Raw genomic sequence first — 13,581 nt, forward strand, 5'->3', positions numbered from 1 at the left:
GATTCATATAGAGCTATCCAAGGCTGAGGCAGTGTAGACCTGAGGAAAGGAAGTTTTACATAATATTTTCTAGCAGTCTCTTCAAGGTAACATCTCACAATCTCATTTGGGTACAATATAAGTCCTGTGTATAGACAGTGACTCTCCGGTGCTTTAGCAGTAGTTTTACGATCTGTCTGTGATCTGCCCTATAATTTCTAGCAGCCACTGGTTCAGTTTGCAGTCTCAGCAAGCTTTGATGAAATGAAAATGATACAATAATTAGTTACTATACCTTAAATAGTTAACCTTTCCCCCAGGCAGATCTTCTCCTGGGACTGCTCTAGCCTCAGAGCTGAAGTAGTTCCTGTGTCTGATTAGCTGATCCTGAAACAAGAGAGAATGGATAGTGTGTCCAAGTAGTCATTGATCCGCTGCTCCCCAACCCTGCTTTACACTGCGAAGCAGAGAGCTCATGACATGATGGGGGATCATATTCCATGTGTAGGGTTCCCAAATCCTGCCACGTCGTCTTAGTAGAGCTGTACCAGTTGACTAGTGAAATGAAAAACAAACAAACAAAGAAAAAATGGGACATTTCAAGTGTCTTAAAGGAAGATCCTGGGACATGATATAAAAAACTGGATCTGTCTGGGGACATGTGGTCATCTTACATTTATAATGTGTGCATTCCAAAATATATATTCATGCTGCTATTTTAATGTTGAAGCACTTTCTTTTCTGAGTGTCACCCTAAGAAAATATATTATATTAGGTTTATATGGAGATGCAGGTACCTATGCTATTCTGAAAAATATATATTTATTTTCTATGATGACTTTTCAGTGCCTCTACATTTTGTTCCACTGAAATGGTGCAATGTGCATTCTTCTCCAATTGTTCTTATTTTCTGTCCAAGACAGTTATGCTACGTTTAGAAAAGAAATCAGCTTTGCACTACAGAGTTGGTGTTATTGTAATTCTAACTGTGTGTATTGCAGATCCCTTTATAGAGCTAAATATAAAATATTTTTAATAAAAACAAATGCTGTACCATGCTACCGAGCAATGTTATCACCATCATCACCTTCTTCTTTTTGTTTGCACAGCTCACCATGTTAAAACTGGAACCTGTGAGGTGGTGGCTCTTCACAGATGTTGTAATAAGAACAAGATAGAAGAAAGGTCACAGACAGTCAAGTGCTCCTGCTTTCCTGGGCAGGTAGCAGGTACCACCCGAGCAGCTCCTTCTTGTGTTGATGGTGCGACGACTTCTCTTACTTCATTTTCTTGTATTTTTGCTAGTGGGTTCTGTAATGTTTAGTGTCAAAACTAGGAATCTTTCTTTTAAACCGAGCAGTGTTTAAAAGTGTTAGAAAGGATTCTGAGGTTTGAAGGGCGGCTCCAAGATAAGTGGGAGAGGAGGATAAGAAAAATGAATTATTTGCTATTGCTTTATGGAAACACTATGTGAAATCATTAGATGACAGTGAAACAGACCTTTTGAGAATCAAAATGTGATCTAAATAATAGAATGCTCTTAGTGTTGTATCAAGTTAATTTAATTAAAAGTGTTTATGCATAAGTTACATCAGCATATTATTTTCATATGCTGCAGTCTCATACTTTATTTATCTGTTACTTTGCCACAAATCAAGGAAAAACAAACAAGCAGAGCATAGTTTGTTCGTTTTTAGGCTTTTTAGACCAATGTTGTTTTTGCTATCCATAGTGCGATCTTAATATTGCAAACAAAACTGGCATAAAATAGGTTTTATTTGAGAAAATATTGGCTCAATTTGCACAAGGATAAGGCTGTTTCACCCTTTACATGAATTATCTTTTCTGTGTTTGCTGTCATAGAAGCTGTAAGTATGTTATCTTCAGGGAATACATTTAATCTTACCTTGAATGTGCAGAACTTCAAACACAATACATTAACTCAAAAGAAGAGATTATGCCAAAAACTTAGACATCTGACCAGGAAAAAAGAATTGGTGATTGAAAAGGATTGCTGTGAAATTTGTTCTGGATAAATTTAAACAAATGTAACAAACATAAAAACAAAATAGTAATAACTAATAATTAAGAAGAGATGCTGGTGCCAAATTCACACAGTGCCCTTGACAAATAGAGTCTTATTGATTTAGGAAGATTCTGACTTGCAGTGTAGCTGTTGGTCAATATACTTTTTTCTTAAAATGTTGTGGAGAATAAAATTGATGCTACCATATAATGGGGATGTAAAGTGGCCATTTACTGAACGTGTAAATGTGTATGTTTTCCCCTCTCATAGCTTCAATAGTGGAACAGAAATGGTGGTGCCACATGCAACCATGTCTTGAAGGGGAGGAATGTAAAGTTCTTCCAGATCGGAAAGGATGGAGCTGTTCCTCTGGGAATAAAGTGAAAACAACTAGGGTAGGTATAGTACCAGCATCACTTGTTACCAACAGAAAACTAACACACAGGCCCTAAGTAAACACTCAAAAGAAAAGAGCCTAGAAGAGTAATGAGCTGTGGGTAGGCAGTTTTATTGAGGTTGGGTTTCCTGACTCTATACACTTCTATCAGCATACTTTGCAGTTGATTGATCATAGCGTGCACTGTTCCTGTCATTTTCAGGTCTGGGCATTGCAGGGAAGAGAATAAACCCCCTTTTCAGCTGCTACTACTAATAATTTATATTTTATTTGATCTGTTTGTCCCTCTATGACTGGTTGCAAAAAAAAGCCAGCACACCCTGCTAATCTCCTTGCAATGTTCCAAATCCTGTTGATTTACAACATATAAAATAAATGCACTTTTGTCAATTGCTTGGAATTATCATATTTCTACACAGAAACTGTTGAATATGGTAAGCATTTATTGTGTCATTAAAGAATAATCTTCTGGTTATTGATGTCTTGTAAGACTGAGAATTACTACAAAATTTTGACAGTGGTGCAATATGTTCCCTTTCCCATTTGACACTTATTATGTTATTTGTTCAAAATTGCATTAGTAGGAATCCATCTAGCATTTTGTTTTACATGATTCTTTGAAAACAAAGTAAACCTGTGCTTTCTAATTGCTAACACAAGCAAAAGAACAACAAATTACCTTAGATAATACTAAGCATTATATGCTCAGACTTCTAGAAACCACAGCTTCAAATCCCTGCAGATTCAATTCAACTTTTCATTCCTGTGAGGCAAATTAAGGATCCAGCCTGCAAACGCACACACAAGTAAATCTTATGTGAGTAGCAATGGTTAAAATTAGTCACATGAATAATTGTTTGCAGGATTAATTCATAACTGGCTACAATGAACTTTACTCTGTGTATGTGTTTCTTTGAGCCTGTGACACAGAACAAAATATTTCCCCTCCCTTCACTGTACTATAGTGGTCCTATGTATCGACTGGCTATCTCCTGTCTATCCCAGAGGTGGCTGAATGGTGTCTGTATGTCTGAGTTTGTAAAAGCACTTTGACATTCTTTGGATGAAAGGTACTTCATTAGTCTAAGTTATTTCATTCTTCCTTCTTAAATCCTTTTTCAAAACACTAATCTCTGCTTGAGTACTGCCCCCAGCTAAATGTGTGTATGTATATATATATAAGGTGTGCACACACACTCACTCTAGATAAGTATTATGTATGTTGTGTATGTGTGTGAGATATATCCAGTTAGCGGAAGATGGTTTAACAACAGTAACTAACTGCAAATGGAAAAGAAATTGGGAAAAATGTGACTAGTTCATGTCCCTCTCTCCTCTTCTTTTGGCATTTAGCTTCTTCCCCCTACCGTCCTACCATGTTGTTTTGCTCTATTTATATGTGAATTGTCTAAACTAGATAAGATTTCTGGACAGGGATTTTTCTCCTTATATATGTGTAAAGTACCATGCACTATATTGTCCAAATACTGCAGTGTTAGGTATAAATGTTGTTGTTTGAAAAATTATGTCATTTTTGGCAATATTTTTAGTAATATAAGCTCATTGTTAGCACTTAACAAACAATAAGTAATAGGTGGCTGGATCATATTCTCCCACTCTCCTGCCCCCCCGGTGGTGGGCCCCAGACACTTTTAAACCACTCTAGAGGTCCCAGGCTCTATTCATCATCCTGCTAAGACCTACAGGTCCATTGCAGTGGATGCTTCAGCCTCATTTCACCTTGGGGGCAGAACCAGACCTGTTAGTCTGTGGCAGCAGGGGATTTCCTGCCTCTTGAAGTTCCCTCCAGTTTTACCTGCCTCACCAGTGGCTCAGCCAAACCCCTCTCCCCTTCTGCAGAGCTTTTCTGAGGGAAATCCCACGCTTTATTTCAAGTTTGCAACTAACAATTGGCTCTCTGGGCTCTGAAGGGTTAATCCTGCCTCTCTATAAACATCACATTGAATCTTCAGTATCCTTGATTTTGAGAAGCCCTGGAATACCTATGCTGCTATTAGGAGGCTGAATGTCTTCTTTGTCTTAAGAAAGTACCCTGTTAACAACAGTGAGTACTCATCCCTAATGTATGGAGGCTGCAGTGTGTATGTAGCTCTTGTCTATAGTAAAAGGTTCTAAGTGAAAGGAAAAATTCTGAAGTGTTTGAACCAGTAAACTCCATATTCAGAGAAAAATAATAAAGAGACGACAAAGAATCAGTATTAAGAGAACAAGTATAATAAGCTTTTATTATTGTCAAATGAAGTAGCCCATATGTGATGGTCATGTATAACGTAAAGGCAGCAGGAGCCAAAGGGAGCTAGCAAGTCTGTGTGATTAAACACACAGCAACATCTGTGGAAGCCTTGCTAAAAGCAATATAATGCATTAAGTCTCAATTCACCTCTAAACACTGGGTCAAATTTTCCTCTTCAATAATACATGTGAAAATCGTAGGTAGATTATAGCCTCATAAACACTTGCAAAGCAACCCTCTTCCACAAAGGTATTTGATTTCAAAACAGCACCTGGATTTCCAGACCCCAGGATGGCAGTAATGGAGTATTATGTTAGGGAATGGAGGCAGCCTCTGAAGGGAGGTGTTTTTTTGCCCAATTCTGGTAACACAGATGGTTGTGGTATTTGTCACTAGGGAAAGGATGCCGGTGAATAATGGGAGAAGACTAACTGATTTTTCTAAAATGTGACTTGGTTGAAGTGTTGTTCAGAGATGCAGATATCTAAGAAGAATATGCATGAATAATGAATATTCTGGTACTTAGAATTCAAATCTTAAGGATATTCAGGTAGATATTATTTACACTAAGAATACGGAAATAGGCATTATGGAATTATGTTGTAATGGAATCACAGTCCCTACAATGTCAGGGTACAGCTAACAGATTAGAGGGCTAATGGGTTAATAAGGATTAATCAGAGAGACGCAGTACATGTGGAGAGGAAGTGTTTAGGGGTCTGAACTTACCTCTGATTAACATTTTTTACTCTGTTGGAGTTTATATTTGGAAGGGTGGAATTTCTGTCTCTGTATTTAGAGAGGTCTGAGGAGAAAATTGCTATTCTGGCTAAAATAATGATTTATTTTTAGGCAGAGATATTGTAGTGTATGCCTGCCTAGGCAATGCACTGGAACTGGACAGGGTGTTTAGAAATAGATTATTAAGGCTATGAAATAAAGATAGCTCAGAGATTTTCCAGAGACGACATAGGGTCCAGGATGCAGTTCTAGGATTGTGTTAAGGTACAGATGGTTGACATTTTTTTACATGAAGTTTTCATTTTATTTGTTTTCACTTTTTTCCTATTTGTTGACAAAAAAAAGATTTTTTTTCAAAACAATAAACATTTGCATTTCATTTTGAAATATTTTGTTTATAATTTTTTGTCTCCCCTTCCTTTTTCTCAACTTTTTAATTTTTTTCCACTGGAAAGGAATTAAAAAACAAAACAAGGAAAGCAACACTTCCCTTCACCTTTCAACACTTTAAAAAAAAAAAAAAAGCTCCTCCCCATAGTGCGGGGGGGGGGAGGAAGGGGAGAGAGAGGTGTGAAAAAATGAGAGGGTGAGAATTTCCCCTCTAGTCAGAAAACCAAAAAATGTATTTGAATAATTTTTTTTGGTGAAAGTTTTTCATTTTCAATGAAACCCCATTTTCCAAGACAAAAACTTTAGCTGAAAAAAACTTTGACTAGCTTTAGTTAGGAATTTAATCTGACAAAATCAGCGAGAGGCAAGATTGTTATCTTTTACAGTTGGAGAGAGGTGTCTTTGAATTGATTTTGAGTGCTTGGAGCTCAAAAAAGAGAGAGCTTCTAAGAAGGACCAGGGGACTTCTAGTGTTCATGAGAGTTACAGAGACTTTGGCAGGGGACAACCTTATCAAATATGTCAGCACAGGGGTAGGACTACTAGAAGAGTCATTGTTAGCCTGAGGCACACTTAATATGGTATAATTATGTTAGAGTGAGTTTGTTTCCTCTATCACTCAGAAAGTGTTAAGGACACATTTGTGTTCACTATTATTTCTTGTGTTTTCTGATGTATCATATTGTTCCTTATTTTATTTCATAAGTAGTATTTGGATTTCCCTCCCTCTCCATTTCTTTCCTTCTTCCTTAGATTTTCCTCTGAGTATATATAATTAAATTCCTCTTTCGTTTCATCCAATTATTTTGACCTATTCCATTTGGCTAAAAGTGAGTAAAAAGTTATTGAACAATAAGGGAGATCAAGGTGTTTCCATTCTGCCATAAAGAACTTGAAACTGTAAAGAGTAGGTGTTGGTATCATAAGGTATTTTTCTAAGGAACTGCATTGCAAAGGATGGTTTCTACTACCAAGAAGATGTCCCTGACAAACTAAGGTTATCAATAACTTTTCATTATCTTGCAAAGATATACCTAATTTTAAAAAGGGAAATATGAGTGTACAGATGCATGCTGATGCACAGTTGCACAGAGAATGAGGTGTGTGTGTCTTATCTTTATTCTTGTGTACATCTGAAGATATTTTTATTAGATCTGGGTCAAAATTAAAACCATGGATCTGAACACCCAGAACTTCAGGAGGTTTTGAATTCTGAACTCTCATATTAATGGGCTGTGTCAGAACCCTTGTACTATAGGATGTTCCAGATCTCTATCTGGGTGCAAATTATGCATTTGCACTGTGCTGTGGCTTTTTGATGTGTGCATTTATTCAGCATGTAAAAATAGGTGAAGACTGGGAAGAAATTCAAAATAGTCACATAGGGTATGTCTACACTACCAGATTAGTTCGATTTAACTTAATTTGAATTTGTGGAATTGACCTTACAAAGTCGAATTTGTGTGTCCACACTAAGGACACTAATTCGACTTTGTGAGTCCACACTAATGGGGCAAGCGTCGACATTGGAAGCGGTGCACTATGGGAAGCTATCCCACAGTTCCCGCAGTCCTCGCTGCCCATTTGAATTCTGGGATTTCCCCTTAATGCATGCTGGGGGGAAAAATGTGTCGAGGGTGGTCTTGGGTAACTGTCATCATTCAGCGTGCTTTCGGACGTCTCAAGGGGAGATGGAGGAGCTTACTGACTCGCTCGGATCTCAGCGAAACCAATATCCCCATTGTTATTGCAGCTTGCTGTGTGCTCCACAATCTCTGTGAGAGCAAGGGGGAGACCTTTATGGCAGGATGGGAGGTTGAGGCAAATCGCCTGGCTGCTGATTACGCTCAGCCAGACAGCCGTGCAATTAGAAGAGCCCAGCGGGAAGCGCTGTGCATCCGGGAGGCTTTGAAAGCTAGGTTCCTCAGGGAGCAGGGTAACCTGTGACTGTTCAGTTTCTTTACAGAGAAGCTGAACCTGCCCCTGCTTCAGTTACTGTTGACTTTCTTCTGCGGTTACATACCCCGTTCACCACGTTTCCCCCCTTCCAACACACGTTTAAAAATAAAGTTAATGGAACATTGTTAATTAACAACGTTTTCTTTATTAATGAATTCGCGTTAAAGGGTTGAAACAGGGACACAGACTGTGGTGGGTAGGGTGACCCTGACGCTTCTACACTCGAGGAATGATAGGCTCCTGCTCCTAGAGTGGTCTGCAGTGCCGGACTGGTTGTTTCAACGGATCCTGCCATCCTTCCTTTTCGGGACTCTGTGTGCGGGGGCTACGTGACCTTGTGGCAGGGGAGGACGGTTACAGATTCCCCTGCTGCGTGGCTCTGTGGTCCGGGACAAGGACCGCTGCATAAGTTCTGTAACCACCCTCCCATGCCACAAAGTCACGTACCCCCCACCCACACAGAACATGGAAAACACCTCCCAGACCGACCAGGGTGCCACACTGTGTGTGTGACCTGCTGTTGATCCTGCCCCCGTGTCTGTACCCTGGTAAAGGTGACTGTCCTATGCAATTAACAACCCCCTTTCCCTTTCCCCCCTTCACAGACAGTCTTCTGTAGAAAAACTTGACGGAAATAGTAATTAACAGCAAACTACTTTTAATAATCAACTACGCAGTTAGGAGATGAAACTGGGATTGGGGCTTCGGTGAGCCAGGAAGGGAAGGACTTCTCAACATTTAGGGAATGAGAGCCTTCTTGTATTTGTGCACTCTGCAGGGGTGCAGTGACAGTTTTCACGGCCCCTGTCGCCCCTCCTTCTTGTTACTTTGGGTGAGGGGGGTTTGGGACTTTGTGGCGGGGGAGGGCAGTTGCAGATACAGTGCAGGGGTGCTCTGTCCTCCTGCCTGCGGTCCTGCAGAACATCCACAAGGTGCCGGAGCGTGTCAAATTTTCCCTGGGCATTTCCTGTGTGGCTGGTCAGAACATCCAAGCTCGGACTGCTGTCCAGAGTGTCAACAGAGTGGTGCACTGTGGGATAGCTCCCGGAGCTACTAAGGTCGATTTTCGTCCACACATAGCCTAATTCAACATAGCCATGTTGAATTTAGCGCTGCTCCACTCGTCGGGGAGGAGTACAGAATTCGAACTAAAGAGCCCTCTAGGTCGAACTAATTAGCTTCCTGGTGTGGATGAGTGCACGGTTAAGTCGAATTAACGCTGCTAAATTTGACATAAACTCCTAGTGTAGACCATGCCATAGAATCATAGAACTAGAAGGGACCTTGAGAGGTCATCTTGTCCAGTCCCCTGCACTCATGGCAGAACTAAGTATTATCTAGACTATTCCTAGGTGTTTGTCTAACCTGCTCTTAAAAATCTACAATGATGGAGATTCCACAACCTCAGTAGGCAATTTATTCCAGTGCTTAACTACCCTGACAGGAAATTTTTCCTAATGTTTAAACCTCCTTTGCTGCAATTTAAGCCCATTGCTTCTTGTCCTATCCTCAGAGGTTAACAAGAACAATTCTTCTCCCTTCTTCTTGTAATAACTTTTTATGTACTTGAAAACTATTATCATGTCTCCTCTCAGTCTTCTCTTTTCCAGACTAAACAAACTCAATTTTTTCAATCTTCCCTCATAGGTCATGTTTTCTAGACCTTTATCATTTTTGTTGCTCTTCTCTGGACTTTCTCCAATTTGTCCACATCCTTCCTGAAATGTGGCACCCAAAACTAGACACAATACTCCAGTTGAGGCCTAATCAGTATGAAGTAGAGCTGAAGAATTACTGTACTTCTTGTGTCTTGCTTACAACACTCTTGCTAATACATCCTAGAATGATCACTTTTTTTGCAACAGTGTTACACTGCTGACTCATATTTAGCTTGTGATTCATTATGACCCCCCCCCCCCAGATCCCTTTCCGCCATACTCCTTCCTAGGCAGTCATTTCCCATTTTGTATGTGTGCAACTGATTCTTCCTTCCTAAGTGGAATACTTTGCATTTGTCCTTATTGAATTTCATCCTATTTACTCCAGACCATTTCTGCAGTTTGTCCAGATCATTTTGAATTTTAATCCTATCTTCCAGAGCAAAATTCCAAGAATATCATTGAACAGTAACTTCCAACCACTGTATGTGATTTTGAAAGTGACTTGTAGGTGTGAAATTATGTTGTTTTAAATTTGAAAAGTATCTAAATTCTTTTGTTAAGGCCATATTCTCCGCTGGTGTACCTTGATTCATACCTGCTGAAGATAACCACAATGCTGACATATAATTAGGCTTATTTAATTTGCAGAGTGACTAAAAACAGAGACCCCAGAGTTCAAAACGCTATTGACAAGGCATATTTGAATATGTAAATCATTTTATTGAAGGAACAAGCATCTGAAATCTGACATTGCATAACAGGAAATGCTTGTTCTTAGAAAATCATCAAATCAGAGAAGTGAGCAATAAAGTCCAGTCATGTATTATTCTCTTAATAAAATATGTAAATGAAGCAATATTTTAATATACGTAGAAATGCATGTATATTAGGTGCAAACTTTTGTAAATGCATGGTCCAATTTTCAGAAGTGCTGAGTGCCCATATCTTATCTTGCAGTGGGAACTGTGAGTGCTTAGCACTCTTAAAATTGGGCTAGTATTCTTTAATAATGTGTGGGGAAAACATACTTCAGCTCACAGAGAAATCAATATTGAATATATTACTACATAACTATATTCCAAACCAATATCAGAAATCGACTACTGTAAAAATCATAAATATTGCAGGGACATAAAGAAATAGAAGTATTACAGGGAGATAGAGAAATCCATATTGACTGTGTTTATCTACATTCCAAAACAATATTAGAGAGAGCCTGAAGTCAGATATTCATAATTTTCCATGTAATTTAATTTTGCTTCATGACATCTAAAGTTTAGAAGAAAAAAAAATCAAACAACATATTTGTGGAAGAAGAGAAGACATGGTGTCCAAACTCGCCAACTGGCTATGCATAAAGCCAAAGAGTGGTCAACAGAACCAAACTACTAAACTAAATAAACACACTTTAGTTGCTGTGTATTTAGTGGTGCTGATATTTTTATCTCTGTCTCCCGCTCTCTCACATACAGATGTTGAAATGTTTCTAAATTCGTTACAGCAGCTGCTAGAGGCTGCATTAATTTTATTTGTATTTTAATTTATAAAATAATTATCTTTAATAATAAAGCTGATCACAAACTCTCTTAGCACATGGAATAAAAAATACATCAGCTAGATGACTTTACATGTGGACACAACGTTGGCAATTAAAGGAACAGACTCCTCCATCAAAAAAGGAAGCACCATGATTTTCGTAACCCCTCGTGTAACACCTCCAAGAATAGTTGAATCCTGCAGTTGGCCCTGTAGTTTGATAGGTTTGAGGTCTGTTCAATCAGTGGAGGAAGTTGGTTTCAGGATCTAGGGCACCCCTCTGCTGTCAGCCACTTCCACTTAAACCTTAACTTAAAGTGACTTGGGCGAACCACACTGCATGGAGAGAGGCTGTTTATAAGTAGCAAGGACCCAAATAATCATAGAGCTTATAGGTCAAAACCGCAATCTTCAATTGCATCTGGAAAATAGTTGGAAGCCCATGCATATTATGACACATATATTGCCATACGTCTCTTGAGAGAAGCTCTACCAGGTGAGTGGACAAAGAGCACATTCTTTGCTCTTTGATGTGTGGAGCCTTAGGTAAAAGATGTAATAATAATCTAATATTGAGGAGACAGGACAGAGAGAACTCTGGTGAGGTCCTCATTCAAAAGGAAAATTACAGACTCTTAGCCAGAGCTAGATGCAAAAAAGCACCCTTGCCCACTGCTGCTTCATGATGAAGTCAGCTGGGGATCTACAGGTCCCTGAGATTGTATACTTTACTAACAACAGTAGAGCAAATACTATCTGTTACAAAGACCTCTAAGAGCTCCATCATCTCCTTTGGATGTTTATCTCCGCCAGTCAGCACTTTCTCTGTTTGATGTGGATTGAGCTTCAGCCAAAATCTTTCCTCCACTCCCCAATCTTAACTACTAATGGGCAAGCTGAAAAACACCCCTATCCAGATCTAATGAAAAACAGATGGATTTGGATATCACTGCAGCTGAAAGCATCTCTCTTTCCCCTAGTGATTAGAACAGGAAAAGCGACTTGGCTGAATCTCATGGCACTTCACGCCAGGGAACCTTTGGGGCAGAAAAACAATCACCCAACACTTCTCTTTGGGTTCACTTGGAGATAAAAGAATGGAGCTACTCTAGTACTACTTCCCCTGTTACTGGCAGGGTCCAAAGCTTTATCCACATTGTAATCAATGAATTCAAATCAGCAGATAGATCTAGGAGAATTAGCTGGGTACCTTGACTTTGTTCAGTATTAGGGGATGATAATCAGATAATGAGACCAGAGCTATGTCGGTACGAAAATCTGGTCTAATCCCACACTGTGTGGTGTCCATGAAATCTGAGGACTCCAATTATTGCCAAAGATTCCTTGCCACAAACTTCTCAAGCATCCTAAAAAATGAAGACTAGAGCCATGGTGGTAATTAAGCATCAGGAAGTAGCATTAATATTTCCACAGCTATTACTGCCACAGTCACAACCTCCTTTTTTGCTGCTATCGCCCCCTCTACTATCCTCAGATCCCAGAAGGGAAGAATGATAATGAATAAAAAGAAGCAGTGTGAGAGAGTTGAGAATGAGTCCCCAGATCTGGTAAGAAAAGGAAATTTATCTTGAAACCAAGCCTGATGTTAGTGACAGTGAAGCGGCTATGTTAGCTGATGATTTGTCTTCCTGAATCACAGCAGCTGCATAGGCACTTTAGGCAGCAGCTGAGGGGGAAAAAAACAGAAAAGTATTGCTGTTTGTGCTGCTGCTAAGGTTGAAAAAAAAAGCACTGCCCTCCTGCTAGACTATCCTTTCTTTTCCCCCCTCCTCTTCCTTCTTCCAAGTTTTATGGTGGGTTTAGAACCCACCATATTTGTGATTAAATGGCTTTGATCTTGAAAAATGGTATATACTGTATGCTGCAGTTTAACTGATAGACTACATACTAATGAGGTAGCTGCGGTTAATATGGGGACACATATCTCACACTGATTTCCTTTGCCTTTTGCTGTTGCCATTGTTAAATTTGAAATATGTCCAACTAATGACATTGTAAGTCAATAGAGCTTAAAAATGACTCTGTTGTCTGTCATGTAAAATAATTTTAGAAGTTGCTTTCTTCTAAAACTGAACAAGGGGCTTTATTAGAAAAAAGAAAATAGTGTTATCCCTAAAGCTACTCTCTCTCTCTGCTTCACTGCAGAGCTCCTACCTAGAATCTTCCCTTTCTGATTATAGAAACAGTACACATATCTTCAGTGTCTAGCAATACTTTGTGGTTCATAGAAAGGATGTGATCATAACACAATTATGTGCATATACTGTAGCAAAATATTAGACACAGAAAAGAGTGATTACTCTTTATTATAGTATTATTGTCAGAGAGTTTCTTTCAGAGCCTATGGGCAATCAATTTTTTTTAAAGAATTTTTTTTTGTCACCTGAGAACATAAGAACATAAGAAAGGCCGTACCGGGTCAGACCAAAGGTCCATCTAGCCCAGTATCTGTCTACCGACAGTGGCCAATGCCAGGTGCCCCTGAGGGAGTGAACCTAACAGGCAATGATCAAGTGATCTCTCTCCTGCCATCCATCTCCATCCTCTGACGAACAGAGGCTAGGGACACCATTCTTACCCATCCTGGCTAATAGCCATTTATGGACTTAGCCACCAT

At 39.3% G+C, this 13,581-nt stretch overlaps 1 protein-coding gene across 5 annotated transcripts in view; it reads left to right on the forward strand.

The window, feature by feature from the left end:
• The window catches only part of TAFA2 (TAFA chemokine like family member 2), a 319,861-nt gene that overhangs the window by 280,626 nt on the left and 25,654 nt on the right, over positions 1-13,581 (forward strand). For 3 of the 5 annotated variants that reach the window (XM_039519967.1, XM_039519968.1, XM_039519969.1), the window contains 3 exons: positions 1,089-1,241; positions 2,276-2,400; positions 2,605-2,717. In XM_039519967.1, coding sequence (XP_039375901.1) covers positions 1,089-1,241; positions 2,276-2,400; positions 2,605-2,631 — 305 coding nt within the window. In that variant the 3' untranslated portion in view covers positions 2,632-2,717. Of the gene's footprint in view, positions 1-1,088; positions 1,242-2,275; positions 2,401-2,604; positions 2,718-13,581 lie in introns of those variants that run through there. The other 2 variants (XR_005592672.1, XM_039519966.1) reach the window with 1 other exon arrangement.

This window comes from Mauremys reevesii, linkage group 1 (assembly GCF_016161935.1).
Source record: "Mauremys reevesii isolate NIE-2019 linkage group 1, ASM1616193v1, whole genome shotgun sequence".
In the NCBI taxonomy this organism is placed as follows: Eukaryota; Metazoa; Chordata; order Testudines; family Geoemydidae; genus Mauremys; species Mauremys reevesii.